At 40.6% G+C, this 21369-nt stretch overlaps 1 protein-coding gene across 1 annotated transcript in view; it reads right to left on the bottom strand.

The window, feature by feature from the left end:
- The window catches only part of obscna (obscurin, cytoskeletal calmodulin and titin-interacting RhoGEF a), a 64778-nt gene that overhangs the window by 12283 nt on the left and 31126 nt on the right, over positions 1-21369 (bottom strand). The window contains 20 exon segments of the mRNA XM_029429631.1: positions 677-789; positions 938-1059; positions 1698-1806; positions 4608-4713; positions 4801-4930; positions 5028-5130; positions 6021-6188; positions 6286-6399; positions 7047-7224; positions 7340-7498; positions 7878-8042; positions 8205-8296; positions 8582-8772; positions 9387-9560; positions 17904-17986; positions 18089-18289; positions 18390-18502; positions 18783-18874; positions 18960-19050; positions 19134-21311. Coding sequence (XP_029285491.1) covers positions 677-789; positions 938-1059; positions 1698-1806; positions 4608-4713; positions 4801-4930; positions 5028-5130; positions 6021-6188; positions 6286-6399; positions 7047-7224; positions 7340-7498; positions 7878-8042; positions 8205-8296; positions 8582-8772; positions 9387-9560; positions 17904-17986; positions 18089-18289; positions 18390-18502; positions 18783-18874; positions 18960-19050; positions 19134-21311 — 4682 coding nt within the window.

Genomic DNA, 21369 nt, shown 5'->3' on the forward strand with positions numbered 1-21369 from the left:
GAGACTCCTCTGGTTCTATAGAAGTCTATGAGAAAATGTTTCTATTTCTCTGTAACCTCCAGCAGGAGACTCCTCTGGTTGTATAGAAATCTATGAGAACATGTTTCTACTCCTCTGTAACCTTCATCAGGGGGCGACTCCTCTGGTTGTATAGAAGTCTATGAGAAAATGTTTCTCCTTCTCTCTTGATTTATTACCTCAGTAACATTTTCCTGATGAGTTTATGTCTCAATCTGTAGTTTCAAGTCTTCTTCAACATGATGTTCATTTAGTAACTTCTGGAAACATTTACAGTAAAATAGAGGATAAAGCAGCGTCTCTTTAGGGCGGGGCTACCTGTGATTGACAGGTCACTATCATGGTGTTGTCCGGTTTAATTGTTGTGCATGTTTTCGTCTTACAACTTTAACTCTTTCACAGTTTGTGTTTTCAGTTAATTTTGGTGGCATACAAATGTCTTGTTCAGTGTTTGGTTTTACTAAGCGCCCCCCCCTCTCGTGTCACTGCTGGTTATAAAAAAACAAGATGGCGACGGCCAAAACGTCAAACTCGAGGCTTCAAACCGTCCACACACCAATGACTTCATATATACAGTCCTTGGTCACAACCCAGCTACCCCGAGATCTTCCAGCAACCAACGCTTCAGGTGGAAACCTGTGATCTACTGTGCTCCTACCTTGTACCACTGTACAGTCGGGGTTGGTCTCCCAGTGATGATGGCAGTGAATGTTGCTGGTGTTCCCGGATCCACACACAGATCCTCAGCAGGTACCTGGATGGAGGGAGGAGCTGAGCAGGAGATAAGATCAGTTAGTAATCACACATCATGTATGATTGAAGTCATACTCTTGTGCTACAGTGACAAACAACTTAACTTTAATCATTATGGAGTAAATGTTGATCGCACAATGTGGTTGTAGAATAACGACAATAATACCGTCTGTGATTTCCTGCATTTGCTCTGAGATGTAGATTTCCTCCTCCTCCAGGTACAGAGGCTGCAGCACCACCTGATCCATGGATGTCGAGGCAGGAGCCGCATCTTCAGTACATTCAGCTCTGGAAACAAAGATAAGATTTTACTACTGATGATTCCAGAGAAAAATCTACTCACAAACCTTATTTACGGATTCTATGACTTTTACCTTTTTATCACTGAGTTCTAATGTTGGGATGAAGTCCAGACGGACAAGTCCGGAGTCCTAAACTTTGTCATAATGTGTCTCCATATGTACTTTTCAACCTACTCGTTCTGAAAAATGCTATTTGTTTGTTTGTTGACTTGTTTTTGCACGTGAACAAAATTATCTTTGGTATAATTCTTTCCAACTGCCGTTCAGTAACTTAGTTCTTCATGGTTCTCTTGATTGGACAAAGCGGATCTGCGTAATAAACGTTGGGAATGAATTACGTTAACCTGAGATGTAAATGAAGAGATTTATGGTACAAATGTTGGGCGCGGGGGAAGGCATCAAGCATTTCCAAGTCAAAAGTCTCAAGTCATTGGTGTTAAAGTCCGAGTCGTGCAACAAATCTGACTCTTAGACGTTGGAAATCAGCGCAATTCTTTTCAAATTGTGGGGATAATTCCTCCCTAACTTCCTCATTAAATCAACCAACCAGAGAGAAAATGAGGCTGATGCCTGTTCAACTTCACAGTGAGGTTAAAACATCAGTGTTCGAGGCTCTAAACTTACTGTTCAGGGTGTTCAGGAGGAAACAGCATCTTCGCGATGGAGGTCGGACTGAAATCAGTCTGCAGCCATTTCTTCACAAAGGCAGTGGACCATCCCTCTGAGTCTGCATCTATGGAAACCAAAATACCACTCAGCACGAAATAAGGGACACTTAAAATACTGAGGAATTATTATGCTGCACTTTATTGAATCATTGGAAAAGGAAAAGGTACATTACCTTACATACCGGGATCAGTAATAATGCATTTCTTACCGTACGTGAGGCTTTAACCCACTAACCAACACATCAACATGAGCGTATGCCCTCCTGCACGGGGTAAAGGCAACACCTGCCCAGCACATGACCATCTTGTTGTTCGTAGAAGTGAAGAGTTAGCTGGACATGCGTTGGCAAGAGGAGAAAGGGGAATGCTGAGTGGTTATTGGTTATCGTGACAATGATGATTTACATGGAACGGTCCATGTGAGGAACTTCCTGCTTTAGGAATAGTAGAGGGAAGATGGAAAAACATGAAGGTTACAGACGATGGAAGGGCAAACATAGTGAACTGCTGTCAAAACCCCCCAAATAATGTGCTGCAGGAAGGAGTTTCTGGTTCGGTGCCTGGTGGTTAACACTAACTTAAGATATTAAAACCTTTTAAATACATTAAATACATCAGTAAATCCCATCAACATCTAAGAGTTCTGCTGAATTTGGATGAAAATAATTATATTATTTTTACTGACCCTACGGTAACGGCCGTAAAGGAATAGATACGGTCATGATCCTGGCTTTTAGTTTTTCTGTTTCCTGTTTTACTTTGTAAGGAAACTCACCCTGTGTCTTTTTACTTCCTGTCTTTGTATGTGATCCCGCCTTATGTGATTGTTTGCCCCGCCCTGATTTGAGCCTCCTGTCTGATCACCTGCTGCCCGTGTGTTTGCCTCCTCCAGCTGTTCTTGTGATTAGTGTCTGTGTATATATACTTATGTATACCTGTGTTTGTATAACTGTGTTTGTATACCTGTGTGTGTATACCTGTGTGTGTATACCTGTGTTTGTATAACTGTCTTTGTATACCTGTCTGTGTATACCTGTGTGTGTATACCTGTGTTTGTATAACTGTGTTTGTATACCTGTGTGTATACCTGTGTGTGTATACCTGTGTGTGTATACCTGTGTTTGTATAACTGTGTGTGTATACCTGTGTGTATACCTGTGTGTGTATACCTGTGTGTGTATACTTGTGTTTGTATACCTGTGTTTGTATAACTATGTTTGTATGCCTGTGTGTATACCTGTGTGTGTATACCTGTGTGTGTATACCTGTGTTTGTATAACTATGTTTGTATACCTGTGTTTGTATAACTGTGTGTGTATACCTGTGTGTGTATACCTGTGTGTGTATACCTGTGTTTGTATAACTATGTTTGTATACCTGTGTTTGTATAACTATGTTTGTATACCTGCATGTGTATACCTGGGTGTGTATACCTGTGTTTGTATAACTGTGTTTGTATACCTGTGTTTGTATAACTATGTTTGTATACCTGTGTGTGTATACCTGGGTGTGTATACCTGTGTGTGTATACCTGTGTTTGTATAACTGTGTTTGTATACCTGTGTGTGTATACCTGTGTGTGTATACCTGTGTGTGTATCCCATTGTTCCTTGTCGGTTCAGCGTCTATGTTTCCTCGTGTGGTCGTTCCCTCTGTGTTTATCACTGCATTGGTTTGTCCTGTTTTCTGTTACCTTCGCAGTTTAGTTTTTATATATATATATATATATATATATATATATATATATATATATATATATATATATATATATATATATATATATATATATATATATATATATATATATATATATATATATATTATATAGTTTTGTGTTGTAATCAGCTTTGTTTATTAAAGCTCTCTTTATGTTTGCATCCTGCCTGCTGTGTGCACTGAGCTCGGCTTGACAGATGAACCGCTACATGATATGAGGCAGTAACTCGTCTCTGCAGTTAAACTGCTGCTGTTAGTTTCTGGCAGCTCCACCTTTCAGACTAATGCAGGAACATTAATCTCGTGTGAACCCATGCCCTCTGTGGAAAGTGGAAACATGATGAAAAACACAAAAAACATTCCATACAATAAATGTATTGATGTCTTTTCATGGGTGAGGATGCTGAGAGGTGCAGTATGGTGTGTATGTTGGAGCCACTCGATCCCGCAGGGTTATGGAAACTATTGTTTGACTTCTCACATGACTAACATTAACTCTCAAATCAAAAGCACTTTAATGTTGCAGCTGGTAAAGGAGTTTATTTTTTAAACTATATATTAGTGTTGATAGTGGAATCAAATAAATATCAATCAAATAAATATCAAATATCAAATAAAAGTACAATATATACCTCTGAGTACAAGTCTAAAGTAGCAGGAAATGAAAATACTCAAAGCACAAGTACCTCAAAATTGTACTTAAATAGAGTACTGAAGTAAATGTACTTAGTTACTGTCCATCTCTGAGGTAAACTAGAAAATACATTTACTCAAATAGAAATACAAGAAATATATTAAAAAGCTCGTCCGCACCTCGATATAAAACGATGCACTTTATTCCATAAACCTGAGGATCAAGTGACAGCTGGTAGTTGTGATGTGAGTGTGTGTGAGTGTGTGTGATGATGTGAGTGTGTGTGAAATGGAGGAAAAAAGGTAAATGTGAGTCAAATCTCAAAATGGCATCAGCTGGATAGAATGGATGAGTGGTAGTGGTTGAGACTGAAGAGATGTCATGTGATGAAGTAAAAGTGATGAAAGTGAAGGACAATGGCATGTGCTTCATCCCTCAAACAGCTGAGCCAGTGGAAGTGAAAGCCTCTCTGTGGGTTTGTGTGGAGGATCGTTACCTGCAGCTCTGGCGTCCTACCTTTAGGTTGTAAGTCCTGCGGATGGTCGCCCTCGAGGTCCAGCGGCGGCACATACGCGGGGCAGAGCCCGGCCTTGCACTTGATGCAGCCGAACTCATTCCAAAGCTAAACGACACAAAACGAGACGTATCTTACAGATGTCTGGTACAAAGGACTCTGACTGTAATCTGACTTTATGGATACGTTTTATACCTCACACTCATACTGTCCAATATCCGCCTCCGTGGCACGGACGACCGTCAGACACAAGATTCCACTGCGAGCGTCGTTCAGGATGAAGTGTTTCTGCTGGTCAGTCAACTCGCTGCCATCTTTCAACCACCTGCAGAACACAAATCACAATCAGACGTTTACTGCCAGGTACGTCTTCACGTCACAATATGATGCAGCAACTCGAGCGGTTACTTCTGCTGACGTACCTGACCCGTGGTAAAGGAGTGGTGAGTGTGGAGCAGGTGAACTGTATATCCTCTCCTTCTAAAAGACAAGCGCTCTCCAGCCGACACACAAATCTGGGTGGAGCTGGAGAGAAGAAGAAGAAATGCATTAAAATGTCAGCTGACGTCACTTTCCCAGAGGAACTAAGAGGCAACATGGCTGCAAACGATGAAAGTAAAAGCAGTTGGACTCGACAGAGATCCTCACAACTTACTAAGAACCAGAGTAATTACATCACAGTTCATTTAGCTGAAGGTTTTGTCCAAAGTGACAATAAGTGCAAACAATCATGAGGATACAACTCCGAACAGCAAGAATCATAGAAGTGCAACATACAGAAAAAATATATTTTTTAAATTGGCCGAGGTGAAGTCGAGGTTTGTTTTCAGTCTGCAGAAGGTGTGAAGACTTCCTGCTGACCTGACATCAATGTGGAGCTCCTTCCAGGACAGCAAACCGGCGGTTTTATTTGAGGTGTATCAGGGTCCCACTCGCAGTGAGGGAGCAGCGAGCCGATTGGTCGATGCAGAGCGAGGTGAGCGAGCTGAGGTGTGAGCATTGCATGTCTATGTACCTGATCTTGACGCCATGAGGCAAACTGAAGCCTCGACGTTTGCTCGTACGTCAAGGTGGGATTTGTTGACGAAAGGACACTATTTGAATATTCTGCTTTTATGTGTCCAGGTTTCTATTTGTGAAACTGTAAGCTAGCTTTGTTGTAGCTAACGCTGCCACTCAGTGCAAACCCTCTATACACCAATAATGGAAGTTATAGTTCTTAGTAGTTTAGTATTATTAGTAGTATCAGTAGTTATAGTCGTAGTGATAGTATTACTAGTAGATCTAATTGGTCATATTAGTAGTAGGTAGAATTAATACTAGTATTATAAACTACAATAGCAGCAGCAGTAGTAGCTGTAGTATGTATCCCTGCATGTGCGGCTCCCAGGGTTTAGATGTATCCACAGACTCACCGCACACCACAACCTTAGCCAGAGTCCCAGCACTGCCCATGGGGCTGGCAGCGTAGCAGGCGTACTGCCCAGAGTCCTCCGCGGTCAGGCTGTCCAGGATGAGGCTGCAGCTGCCGGCCCGGTCTGCAGTGATGATGTGACGGGGGTCGTCCTCTAAAGGAAGGCCGTCTGAGGGGCGGGAACATCAGTCAAACTACGCCTGAATATCTTATATTTGGATTAATTAAGGTAAAAAACAAACATGTTTTAATAAGACTGTTCGGACCTTTGAGCCAGCTGACCAGCGGTTTGGGCGATCCTGAGACTTTACAGGTCAGTTTGATCGTCTGTCCGATCTTTGTGGTGCAGTCAGACAGCAGAGACTCGAACACTGGTGGGCCTGTCGAGAGAAACACAGATACAGAAAGTAATCACATTGTTATGCCGTATTAATTACATAAAAAAAGGGAGAAAGGTCATTTTTACACACTTTCTTTCATCTGCAAGGACATTTCTCAGGATATAAAAAAGGTTCGACCTTCAACAAGAGAAACAGAACAAAAGACAAAGAGACGAAAACTTTATTTCTCCTGAAGCATCGAAAGAGTTCAGAATATAAAAGTCAGTGTAATACTTTACTCAACTGGAGGTATTAGTGCCCCCAGGGGTACATTGCAGTACTGCAGGGGGCAATATTAGTTATGCTGAATGACATCAAGAAAAAGTATTTGTGGTTGAAACTTTGCAGCTGAAAACAATGTTTCTCACTAACTCGTCAGTGCAACAAACGATCCCGTCTACTATAAGTGTTATTGCATGATTGCACATTTAGTGAAGGATTCTGAACGTTGCAAATGAAGCATTTAAGTGTTTTTCAGTTACAAGGTCAGTTAGTAAATCAGTAAATCAGTAAATCAGACACAGATGGTGCAGCGCCGCTTTGTGAGTTTCTCTCACAGTTTGCAAGACACTGCTTTAACTCTTGTGGTAATTCTAAGAAAAAAGAAAATACTTGATAGTTTTATGCTTCACTGTCGAAACACTCACTGTTGGTGGGCAGGCTGGAGCGCTGCTGCAGCTCCTTCAGGTCCTTCAGCCAGGAGAGCTTCACCAGGGCGGAGTGGCCCTGCAGCCGGAGCCTCCGCACGGAGCCCCTGTGCTCGTGCCACAAGCCCCAAGACTTCTCGTCTCCGCCCACAGACTCCTTTATCTCCACATCGTTCAGCTGGAAGGAAACAGGGAGAGAGAGAAGAGGGAATGTCCTCACATGTGGCCAGAGATGGGGAGTCAACAGTAACTTATACATGATAATAAAACATCAGAATCAGAACACATCTCACCTTCATTTTGTTCTTGAAGCTGAAGGTGTCTCTGGTCATGCTGGAGTCTCGCTTCACTTTACACAGCACAACACACTCCCTGAAGAGGAACACTTGTCTCTGATGCCCTCTGGAGGCCGACTTCATGTCTGGAGATTCCTCCCACACTGTGAAGACGCCCTGAAGGCAGCACACAGGCTTTTATCAGAGCGCACATTTCACCCTGGTGACTGTATTTGTGACAGAGACATGAGGGAAGTTGAAGGAAGACGACTCCTTTAGGAACAAAGTTAATTTACTGTTTTCTTATTTCAGGATGTCTTCCTCCAACAAACTTGCTAAATGTGGCTTTAGCTAATAACACTAAAGGACATCTTCCTCTACTGTGTTTACAGTGTTGTGGAACACTTCTCAGTGAATCAGTGCTGCAACCTGCTCACACAAAAGACACACATTTAACTTTAACTTGGTAAAAGTTAAAACTCATTTCAGCTCAACTTTTGCTAAAAACCTCTTTTATGTTCATACTTGACCCAGAGATGAAATCATCTGTAGTCACCTGTCGGACGGGCTCGCCCAGGGCGATGAGAGGAGCCGGGTAGTTCTCGATGAGGGACACCTGGTGCAGGTTGTCGGACCTCCAGGGCAGACAGGACACCATGGAGAAGGTGTCCTCCAGGAGACAGCAGCTCTGCCCACTTTTAGCTTTGTTCTTGATCAGCTCCTGCCAAGAGCGTCTGTATTTACATCTCATTCAGCCGACACTCAAGGAGAGACTCGAATATGTGCTGCAAACTTAAATGCTTAGTGTTCCATTAGAATCAGGCTTTGTGTAATATATTTCAGGCATTACGTTTATGATCACACATTTAAACAGTGTTCTGACCTTCAGTAAAGCCTGGTAGGTTTGAATCCTCTCCACAGGGCGCTGGAGGAAGGTGAGGACGTCCATGACAGGAGCCTCAGACTCACCCGATTCTGGCAACTCCTGAAGTGCAATGAGGGACATGTTAAAGGAAGAGTTCGTTCGTATCAGTTCCTCCCTGTGAGACCTTAAGTTCTTGCAGAAAGGTTTGTTTTTCTCTCACGCCTCCACGGTGGACAAAGAATCCAAAAGGGAGAAAAGTCTTGATGAATTGAAGTAAAAGGAGTTTTTGATTGCGTGCACCTCTGAGGTGAAGTAAGAGCATGAGAGAGAAACTACAGGAGAGGACCTGATGTACAAAAGATCATTTCTGTGGGTGAATTATTCCTTTAAAGAACATTTAATCAGTTGTAATGATTTTGTGAATACTTTGAAATACTGTTGGACAGCCTTGTCAGAGACGCAGGTTTCTGCTTGTGCCTGTCCCACCATGTAGTGAAGATACTTCTCAAAGTCCTCAGCGTGTGTGATGAGGTGCACGGCCACGTCGTCGTCTGTGGCACACTGTCTGAGCCCGGGGAGGATGGACCTGAGGAGAACAACGTCAACGCCACACTCAGTTTCACAGCAGAGGACACACATCAGGAAGCATCTCGCAGACAACCAAGTCATTCATTCAGTTCCATTCTTGGGTCATGTTTCCATTCAAAATTGATTTTTGATCCAGGAGCTCATTTCAGAATCTCCTCCAGTCGCTAAAAAAAGCTAATTACAGCATGAAAGTAGATTAAAGAGTGTTTAAAATTATGGAGTTTTTATATCTGAATAAGTTATATTAACAGATTGCAACGATGTAAACACACAAAGTCAAACCTGAGACAAAAAGTTACATTTATTGATGCTAAACTTGCACAAATAAACAAGATTCGTTTTGTTATTTCAAGGAGAAAAAGTTCAAGTTTTAGTAAAAATTAAAATGTTTCCTGTTAAATAAATAAAATGTAAAAATATAAAATGTTTTATTTCTCAGAGATTTGCCAATAAAAACAGTTATATTACACAAAATAACACAAAAATGTCGATTTATTTCAGCAATATCTATCGATTTTTCCCTCCAAAATGATGAATAAGGTCATTTTGTGGGTAACATGGTTTGATAATTATGTATTATTTATTAATGCATTCATTAAGTCGTGTCCTCACCTCTCGTGCAGAAGCACGATGTCCTTGATGTTCCTGAAGACGATCTCCTTCTGGCTGAGGACGTTGACGGGGACGTGACGGCTGCAGTCCAGATAGTTCAGCTGGTGAGACGTGAACATCTTCATCTCCTTCACAAACTCCTCTTCTCCGTCAATCAGACCTTGGATCAGTTGGCTGAAGATAAAGTGAAGTTAATGCAGATTACATGTGATTAGAGTTTATTTTTTACATCTGAGATTTGTTATTTGAACAAATAAGTTATCAAGATTCTGAAAGGAATAACAGATAGTAGAGATAATAATACACATACATATAAATAATGAATATAATTACAAATCTTTATCCAATAACAATAGTTTCCGTGTGATCGTCACAGTATATTTACAGTGACACACTACAGGTGAACAGGGTCATACATGTTGTACACACTACAGGTGAACAGGGTCATACATGTTGTACACACTACAGGTGAACAGAGTCATACATGTTGTACACACTACAGGTGAACAGGGTCATACATGTTGTACACACTACAGGTGAACAGAGTCATACATGTTGTACACACTACAGGTGAACAGAGTCATACATGTTGTACACACTACAGGTGAACAGAGTCATACATGTTGTACACACTACAGGTGAACAGAGTCATACATGTTGTACACACTACAGGTGAACAGAGTCATACATGTTGTACACACTACAGGTGAACAGAGTCATACATGTTGTACACACTACAGGTGAACAGAGTCATACATGTTGTACACACTACAGGTGAACAGAGTCATACATGTTGTACACACTACAGGTGAACAGAGTCATACATGTTGTACACACTACAGGTGAACAGAGTCATACATGTTGTACACACTACAGGTGAACAGAGTCATACATGTTGTACACACTACAGGTGAACAGAGTCATACATGTTGTACACACTACAGGTGAACAGAGTCATACATGTTGTACACACTACAGGTGAACAGAGTCATACATGTTGTACACACTACAGGTGAACAGAGTCATACATGTTGTACACACTACAGGTGAACAGAGTCATACATGTTGTACACACTACAGGTGAACAGGGTCATACATGTTGTACACACTACAGGTGAACAGAGTCATACATGTTGTACACACTACAGGTGAACAGGGTCAAACATGTAACTAACAGATATCATGAAGCTTCCCCACTTCATGACTCACATCAACACAAGTTTATATTACAAGTGTTCATGTTTAAATATAAACATTATGGAACTGATATCATGAAACTTCATTCCTCACATTAAAGCTTCGATGTGAAACTCGACTACAGAATCTGATCCTGCGTTTGTATCTGAGTTGTAGTACTTTGTTATATTGTTGTGTACTCTGATTGGTACTTTATATTTAGTCTTGTATTCTACAGCTTTATATCATCGAGTGCTGAGAAGTATATTAACTGTGTACTTTTACTGCTGTGCAAAATCTATATCTAACAGCAGCTCAAAATAACACTGAGCAGCCGATAGTACTGAAGTATTACTGTAGTATTTATACTGTACTGAAGTATTACTGTAGTATTTATAATGTACTGAAGTATTACTGTAGTATTTGTACTGAAGTATTACTGTAGTATTTATACTGTACTGAAGTATTACTGTAGTATATATACTGTACTGAAGTATTACTGTAGTATTTATAATGTACTGAAGTATTACTGTAGTATTTGTACTGTACTGAAGTATTACTGTAGTGTTTGTACTGTACTGAAGTATTAAAGTAGTATTTATACTGTACTGAAGTATTACTGTAGTATTTATACTGTACTGAAGTATTACTGTAGTATTAGTACTGAAGTATTACTGTAGTATTTATACTGTACTGAAGTATTACAGTAGTATTTATACTGTACTGAAGTATTACTGTCGTATTTGTACTTGTACTGAAGTATTACTGTAGTATTTATACTGTACTGAAGTATTACTGTAGTATTTATACTTGTACTGAAGTATTACTATAGTATTTGTGCTTGTACTGAAGTATTACTGTAGTATTTGTGCTTGTACTGAAGTATTACTGTAGTATTTGTACTTGTACTGAAGTATTACTGTAGTATTTGTACTTGTACTGAAGTATTACTGTAGTATTTGTACTTGTACTGAAGTATTACTGTCGTATTTATACTGTACTGAAGTATTACTGTAGTATTTGTACTGAAATATTACTGTAGTATTTATACTGTACTGAAGTATTACTGTAGTATTTGTACTTGTACTGAAGTATTACTGTAGTATTTATACTGTACTGAAGTATTACTGTAGTATTTATAGCTGTACTGAAGTATTACTGTAGTATTAGTACTGAAGTATTACTGTAGTATTTATACTGTACTGAAGTATTACTGTAGTATTTATACTGTACTGAAGTATTACTGTAGTATTTATACTTGTACTGAAGTATTACTGTCATATTTGTACTTGTACTGAAGTATTACTGTAGTATTTATACTGTACTGAAGTATTACTGTAGTATTTATACTTGTACTGAAGTATTACTGTAGTATTTGCACTTGTACTGAAGTATTACTGTAGTATTTGGGCTTGTACTGAAGTATTACTGTAGTATTTGTACTTGTACTGAAGTATTACTGTAGTATTTGTGCTTGTACTGAAGTATTACTGTAGTATTTGTACTTGTACTGAAGTATTACTGTAGTATTTGTACTTGTACTGAAGTATTACTGTAGTATTTGTGCTTGTACTGAAGTATTACTGTAGTATTTGTACTTGTACTGAAGTATTACTGTAGTATTTGTACTGAAGTATTACTGTAGTATTTGTGCTTGTACTGAAGTATTACTGTAGTATTTGTGCTTGTACTGAAGTATTACTGTAGTATTTGTACTTGTACTGAAGTATTACTGTAGTATTTGTACTTATACTGAAGTATTACTGTAGTATTTGCACTTGTACTGAAGTATTACTGTAGTATTTGCACTTGTACTGAAGTATTACTGTAGTATTTGTACTTGTACTGAAGTATTACTGTAGTATTTGTACTTGTACTGAAGTATTACTGTAGTATTTGTACTTGTACTGAAGTATTACTGTAGTATTCGTGCTTGTACTGAAGTATTACTGTAGTATTTGTACTTGTACTGAAGTATTACTGTAGTATTTGCACTTGTACTGAAGTATTACTGTAGTATTTGCACTTGTACTGAGGTATTACTGTAGTATTTGTACTTGTACTGAAGTATTACTGTAGTATTTGTACTGAAGTATTACTGTAGTATTTGTACTTGTACTGTAGTATTTGTACTGAAGTATTACTGTAGTATTTGTACTTGTACTGAAGTATTACTGTCGTATTTATACTGTACTGAAGTATTACTGTAGTATTTGTACTGAAATATTACTGTAGTATTTGTACTTGTACTGAAGTATTACTGTAGTATTTATACTGTACTGAAGTATTACTGTAGCATTTATAGCTGAACTGAAGTATTACTGTAGTATTTATACTGTACTGAAGTATTACTGTAGTATTTATAGCTGTACTGAAGTATTACTGTAGTATTTATACTGTACTGAAGTATTACTGTAGTATTTATACTTGTACTGAAGTATTACTGTAGTATTTGGCACTTGTACTGAAGTATTACTGTAGTATTTGGGCTTGTACTGAAGTATTACTGTAGTATTTGTGCTTGTACTGAAGTATTACTGTAGTATTTGTGCTTGTACTGAAGTATTACTGTAGTATTTGTACTTGTACTGAAGTATTACTGTAGTATTTGTACTTGTACTGAAGTATTACTGTAGTATTTGTGCCTTTTACTGAAGTATTACTGTAGTATTTGCACTTGTACTGAAGTATTACTGTAGTATTTGCACTTGTACTGAAGTATTACTGTAGTATTTGTACTTGTACTGAAGTATTACTGTAGTATTTGTACTTGTACTGAAGTATTACTGTAGTATTCGTGCTTGTACTGAAGTATTACTGTAGTATTTGTACTTGTACTGAAGTATTACTGTAGTATTTGCACTTGTACTGAAGTATTACTGTAGTATTTGTACTTGTACTGAGGTATTACTGTCGTATTTGTACTTGTACTGAAGTATTACTGTAGTATTTGTACTGAAGTATTACTGTAGTATTTGTACTTGTACTGTAGTATTTGTACTTGTACTGAAGTATTACTGTAGTATTTGTACTGAAGTATAACTAGTATTGTACTGAAGTATTACTGTAGTATTTGTACTTGTACTGAAGTATTACTGTAGTATTTGTACTTGTACTGAAGTATTACTGTAGTATTTGTACTGTCCTGAAGTATTACTGTAGTATTTATACTAGTACTGAAGTATTACTGTAGTATTTGTACTGTACTGAAGTATTACTGTAGTATGTGTACTGTACTGAAGTATTACTGTAGTATTTGTACTTGTACTGAAGTATTACTGTAGTATTTGTACTGTACTGAAGTATTACTGTAGTATTTATACTAGTACTGAAGTATTACTGTAGTATTTGTACTTGTACTGAAGTATTACTGTAGTATTTGTACTTGTACTGAAGTATTACTGTAGTATTCGTGCTTGTACTGAAGTATTACTGTAGTATTTGTACTTGTACTGAAGTATTACTGTAGTATTTGCACTTGTACTGAAGTATTACTGTAGTATTTGTACGTGTACTGAAGTATTACTGTAGTATTTGCACTTGTACTGAAGTATTACTGTAGTATTTGTACTTGTACTGAAGTATTACTGTAGTATTTGTACTGAAGTATTACTGTAGTATTTGTACTGAAGTATTACTGTAGTATTTGTACTTGTACTGAAGTATTACTGTAGTATTTGTACTTGTACTGAAGTATTACTGTAGTATTTGTACTGTACTGAAGTATTACTGTGGTATTTATACTAGTACTGAAGTATTACTGTAGTATTTGTACTTGTACTGAAGTATTACTGTAGTATTTGTACTGTACTGAAGTATTACTGTAGTATGTGTACTGTACTGAAGTATTACTGTAGTAGTTGTACTAGTACTGAAGTATTACTGTAGTATTTGTACTTGTACTGAAGTATTACTGTAGTATTTGTACTTGTACTGAAGTATTACTGTAGTATGTGTACTAGTACTGAAGTATTACTGTAGTATTTGTACTTGTACTGAAGTATTACTGTAGTATGTGTACTGTACTGAAGTATTACTGTAGTAGTTGTACTAGTACTGAAGTATTACTGTAGTATTTGTACTTGTACTGAAGTATTACTGTAGTATTTGTACTTGTACTGAAGTATTACTGTAGTATGTGTACCGTACTGAAGTATTACTGTAGTATGTGTACCGTACTGAAGTATTACTGTAGTATGTGTACTGTACTGAAGTATTACTGTAGTAGTTGTACTAGTACTGAAGTATTACTGTAGTATTTGTACTTGTACTGAAGTATTACTGTAGTATTTGTACTGTACTGAAGTATTACTGTAGTATGTGTACTGTACTGAAGTATTACTGTAGTAGTTGTACTAGTACTGAAGTATTACTGTAGTATTTGTACTTGTACTGAAGTATTACTGTAGTATTTGTACTTGTTCTGAAGTATTACTGTAGTAGTTGTACTTGTACTGAAGTATTACTGGAGTATTTGTACTTGTACTGAAGTATAACTGTAGTATTTGTACTTGTACTGAAGTTTACTGTAGTATTTGTACTTCACTACAGGACGACTCATTTGTTTTTACAGCTGAAGTCTAAACTGACTGTAAGAAGTTTCCTGAAGCTGAAGTGAGTGTTTGTGAAACATGCTGAACACACAGTATCTGTCGCACTCTGCTCCCCCCCACCCCCTCCTCTTCCTGTAATGTGGAGGAGCTTGATAACCCCCCCTCCCCCCTGCTCATACACTACCTGGTCCCTCCCCTGCAGATCTACACCTGTGTGGATGGGTCTAACCAACATGGCGCTGCACACACACAGCTGACAGGCTCCACTCGCTGCACACACACATGCTTTGAGATCGCAGCTCAAACTAGTTTCACCTCTGTGAGACTCACACAGTCGCTGGCAGTGAAGGTGAAATGGCGCAGAAAGGAGTTCAGCTGGACCGGGAAACCTTCTCTTGTTCCATCTGTCTGGATCTACTGAAGGATCCGGTGGCGACTCCCTGTGGACACAGCTACTGCAAGAACTGTATTCAAAGCTTCTGGGATAGAGAGGACGAGAAGAGAAGCCACAGCTGCCCTCAGTGCAGGCAGACCTTCACACCGAGGCCTGTCCTGCTGAAGAACACCATTATAGCAGCTGTAGTGGAGGAGCTGAAGAAGACTGGACTCCAAGCTGCTCCTGCTGATCACTGCTATGCTGGACCTGAAGATGTGGGATGTGATTTCTGCACTGGGAGAAAACTGAAAGCCTTCAAGTCCTGTGTGCAGTGTGTGGCCTCTTACTGTGAGAAACACCTCCAGCCTCATTATGATGTGGCTCCATTAAAGAAACACAAGCTGGTGGAGCCCTCCCAGAAGCTCCAGGAGAACATGTGCTCTCGTCACGATAAGGTGATGAAGATGTTCTGCCATACTGATCAGCAGTGTATCTGTTATCTCTGCTCTGTGGAGGAACATAAAGGCCACGACACAGTCTCAGCTGCAGCAGAAAGGACTGAGAGGCAGAGAGAGCTCGAGGGGAGTCGACTAAACATCCAGCAGAGAATCCAGGACGGAGAGAAAGATGTGAAGCTGCTTCAGCAGGAGGTGGAGGTCATCAATCGCTCTGCTGACAGAGCAGTGGAGGACAGTGAGAAGATGTTCACTCAGCTGATCCATCTCATGCAGAAAAGAAGCTCTGATGTGAAGCAGCAGCTCAGATCGCAGCAGGAAAGTGAAGTGAGTCGAGTCAAAGAGCTTCAGGAGAAGCTGGAGCAGGAGATCACTGAGCTGAAGAGGAAAGACGCTGATCTGAAGCAGCTCGCACACACAGAGGACCACAACCAGTTTCTACACAACTACCCCTCACTGTCCCCACTCAGTGAGTCTACACTCTCCTCCAGCATCAACATCCCTCTCACATACTTTGAGGAAGTGACAGCGGCTGTGTCACAAGTCACAGATGAACTCCAGGACGTTCTGAGAGAGAGGTGGACAAACATCTCACAGACTGGGACTGAAGTGGATGTTTCACTGTCAGCAGAGCCCAAGACCAGAGCTGGATTCTTAAAGTATTCACGTGACATCACACTGGATCCAAACACAGTAAACACACATCTGTTATTATCTGAGGGGGGGCAGAAAAGTGACATTCATGAGTCAACCTCAGTCTTATTCTCGTCACACAGACAGATTCACTGTATATCTTCAGGTGCTGAGTAGAAAGAGTCTGACTGGACGTAGTTACTGGGAGGTGGAGCGGAGCGGGGGAGTTCGTGTAGCAGTCGCATACAAGAACATCAGCAGAGCAGGGTGGGGGGCATGAATGTGGATTTGGAAACAATGATAAATCCTGGGCGTTATATTGTGACGATGACAGTTATATATTTTATCACAACAAAGTCCACACTCCCGTCTCAGGTCCTGCGTCCTCCAGACTCGGAGTGTACCTGGATCACAGAGCAGGTGTTCTGTCCTTCTACAGCGTCTCTGACACCATGACTCTCCTGCACAGAGTCCACCACACATTCTCTCAGCCGCTCTACGCTGGAGTTAGTTTTATATTCTTCTCCTGGATCCACTGCTGAGTTCTGTAAACTCAAGTAGACAGAAGTAAATCTCTGGTTCTCCTTCAGGGAGTCTTTTTCTCTCAGTGAGTAAACTAACCCCCCCGCACTAAGTGACATGTTCTATGTTTCATATTATATTCCAGATGATCAGCTGTACAATGAACCTGAATAATAATCACAATATAAGTGCAGGAGGTTTGTGTGACACCAGGATGAAGTGTGAGCAGATAGTTCCAGATACTGCAGTACTTCTTCTGTGAAACACATCGACACACTGCAGCAAGTATTCATGTGTTCAGTGAAGACGAGCTCTAATGAACTCCTGCATGAAGGTGAACAGGCTCAAATAAACAGCTCACACATATCAGCTGACACTTCCCCACTTCATGTATAACATGAGCTGTGAGTGACATGTGAACAAAGCCCTCTGCACAAAGCTTCAGAATATAGAGAGGAATGAAAGTGGAAAGTTTGGTGTATGTAAGTGCTGCTGAAGTGGAGATTTCTGCTGAAGAGTGTGAGAAAAAGCTCCTTTAAAGATATGTATTGTAACATTCATACATGTTGTACACTACAGGTGAACAGAGTCATACATGTTGTACACACTACAGGTGAACAGGGTCAAACATGTAACTAACAGATATCAGCATGAAGCTTCCCCACTTCATGACTCACATCAACACAAGTTTATATTACAAGTGTTTAATATGTACATGAGGCGTTATGTAATGTAGCTGTTGGTGACTTTAGGAGAAATCTACACACACAAAGTTAATAATATAATATGCAGATTTACGGACCTCAGAGCTCTCCTGTACTCTTCTCCTGTCGACCCAATTCCATCCAGATCCTCTTGAGGAGCTCTCAGCTGTGGGAAGGTCTCCTGTTTAAAAGTCCTTCATTATTAATTATTAAAAGCCTTTTTAATTTCATGACTTCAGCATATGATTAATGTTTCAGAATATAACATGTGTACACATCCTACCTTCCTCTTCTTCTCCAGGTAGGCCGGACACACCCATCCCTGTCGAGCTGGGTTGGATTTGGTGGGTTTGGTCCTCACCAGCCAGCTGTCGGGATGAACCGAGTCCAGGACCTCCACAAACTGACCCTCCTTCAGAACAAAACTGTCCTTATTCCCGCTGTCTGGACTGCAATCAGCTCGAGCCACAAACATTTCAAATGTCTGAGGGGGAAAAGAAACACGTCACAGAATTTAGGGCTCTAAGACAATGTTACTACTATTAATACTAACAAACTGCGAGATTTAAAATATGAAAAAGTACCTCTCGTCTATCTTCCTCCCCTTCTGACTCTGATCCAGAGACGGTGCTCGTTAAGGGTGTGTGAGCGCGGTGGTGCTTAGGAGATGGTGTCTTCATTTTACCTTCATGAGCCGCTTTAAATGAGAGAGGAAGATCATTATGATATGCCGGATAGGACACTTAGTGGAGAGGTGATAAACCTTCGGATCGCAAGTTTTCAACTCGTACTGTGAATTTCTTGATGCCTAAAATGTCAGCAAACTGTAAAACTCTGATATTAACATTTCTCCAGCTGTCCTTTATCATCAGGAGGGTGGTCATGTTAAAGTATTTTTAATAACAGTACTTAAAATACTTCCTTTTATTTTTCTACTGTATGGTTCACTCAGAAAACCCCAATTAAACAGTGCTGACCTTTGACCTTCAGTAGTCTCATAGGAGCTTGTGGAGCCGTCTCTCCTTTAGCATCTTCTGGAGGCACATGGTCCACTGCTTTCGTCGCTTCCCTGTAACCGTATTCATACATGTTCTGTGTGTCTTCATGACCACAATATAAAAGATATAAAATACAATCCAGATAACAAAACTAACTTCTCTCTGCCCTCTGACCTCTGTACAGCTGCGCCGGGCTCCACAGGTTCCATCATATCCGGAGCGGTGTCATAATCCGAGGGACTTGACACTGTTGGAAGCAGAAACTCTTATGTGCTGTACTCGAAATATACGGCCACGTAAATCCATATTGATGACAGACGTGTTACTCACTGGAGCTGGCAGCAATGAGTGAGGATCCCCTCCTCTCCTGAAGGCTCCTCTGACCGTCCCGCTCCGTCAGATTGTAGGTCTCCCACAGAGAGACACTCACATTTTCTACATAGTTCGCAGCATCTGTACCTGAAGAGGGTATCTGGGTTTGAGGCAGATCCTGAGTCTGCGTTTTGTCCCGGGCCTCAGGCATTGGTGGCGCGATTTGCAGAGGAGTGATGGCAGCGAGCGGCGGGTGTACAGGCTTCTGGACAATCGTAGAGGGTTGAGGCTGCACTACTGTTACGTTCCCATTGTAGGAGGTCATACCAAACTTATTCACCACCTCACATGTGTAGACTCCACTGTCGATGGGGGTGAGGTTGCTGATCACCAGTGTGCAAACACCGTTCTCTGTCGTCTCGACACGGCATCGTTGGTCATTAATGATTTGTTGGCCATTTTTCAGCCAGCGTGCCATGCTAGGTTTTCCTTCTGCAACACACACTAGAGTGACTGTACCGTGAAGATCTGCACGCTGGTTCTTAAACACCTCTTTGAAGACAGGCCGCATGTCTCTGCGGGTTTTGTAGCCTTTGAAGGCCGCCTGGATCTTGACCGCAGCCTCTTGCATTTGTGGTTCGTCCTCAGCGCTGATGTCGATCTCTGGTGTAGCTTCATTTGGTGGTTGAACCGTCTGGGGAACATTAATTGGAGGAAGAGTGGCAGGTGGTGTCGGCCCCTCGACATAAGGGGGTTGGACGTTGTTGTGGTTCGATGGTATCTCAGTCAAAGCCTCTGAGAAAGTTTCATCTTCAGAAATGTAGACGAGAGGAATGTCTTCTGTCATCTTTGTCGTTTGTTGTTCTTCCTCTCTTCTCGTTGGCTCCACTGCCAGTTTAACTTCCTGGTCCAGTTCAGGTTCTTTTCTCATGGGTTTCACTGGTTGCTTGATCGGCTGTTTGCTGTTTGCGTCCTTCTCCACAGCTTTCATGGGTTGCTTTATTTTCTCAACTATCTCTGAGTCTGTTGTTTCTGATCGTTTCCTCTCAAGTTTTGGTTTCTCCTCAACCTCTCTTTTCAAAGCCTCTAATGTCTGTATAATTGGCTGATCATCTTTTGTTTTCACCACAACTCTGGTCATCGGTCGATCATCTTGATCCGTCTCTGTGTCCCTTGATGATTGCTTTTCCATTCCCCCCTTTGCTTTGCTTTTGATCCTCACCGGTGGTTTTGGAGGAACAACATCAGGATCTTTTTCTAAAGTCTTTACTTGTTGTTCTGCTGATTGTTTGTCCATCTGATCGACAGAAGGCAATAGTTTCAGTGGCTTTTTCTCTTGCTCCGATACTTGTTGTTTCACATCTCTTTGTTTATGGTCTTCTTCAGAATCATTTACAGAATACTTTACTGATTGGACAATAATCTCCTCAGTTTCCTTTCCCACTGTTACCTTCCCTTTAGATCTTACTGGTGGTTTACAAGGTTCCTCTTCTTCTCCTTTGCCCTTCTTTACCGTAGACTTCTCTTCTTGCACTTGTATAGTTTCATTCCCTGGTTTCACAGGCTGTTTTTCATCTTCCCTGTTCTTCCACAGCACTTTTCCTGGATCAATTTTCATCCTTTCAACTTCACATGTTTTCTCTGAAGCCTGTCCTGCTTGTTTAAAGATCTGTGCAACTTCTTTTTCCTTTTTCTTTTGTTCAAACACAGTGTCTCCCGGAACCCTGTCTAACTGACCGGTGTTATGCTCAACCTTGACTAATTTCTCTGAATTCCTCCTCACCATGAATACGTCTCTCTCCGTCTCCGAAGGCGTTGCCGGCTCTTCCACCTCCCTGTCAGTCCCGTCATCCTTCTCCAGGAGTCTCATTGTCTTGTCAACCTTCTTGTACACCTCACTGTCTTTCTCCTTATGCCTCTCCAGTTGTGTTACGTTCTGTGCAACACCAACGTCTTTTTCCACAGATCTCGCAAGTTGGATGCCCTGCTTTAGGTCAAACATTGGCTCCACATCTTTTTCTAAACTTGTAATAGATGCTTTCCTATGAGCTCTCTTTTTGGGCTCTGGGGGAACAGGTTTGGCCTCTGGGGGTCCAGGTTTCTGGTTCTCTGAAGGAGGAGTTGGTTTGGAAACGGTGCCCTTAGCAGGAGGCAGGGTCGTGGGAGGATCTACCTTCGGTGGAGTCGGTTCTAGAGCTATACAAGAGAATTAAACATATTTAGTTGACAACTGATTTATGTGTGGTGGAGGGTG

This window comes from Cottoperca gobio, chromosome 4 (genome assembly GCF_900634415.1).
Source record: "Cottoperca gobio chromosome 4, fCotGob3.1, whole genome shotgun sequence".
Lineage (NCBI taxonomy): Eukaryota > Metazoa > Chordata > Actinopteri > Perciformes > Bovichtidae > Cottoperca > Cottoperca gobio.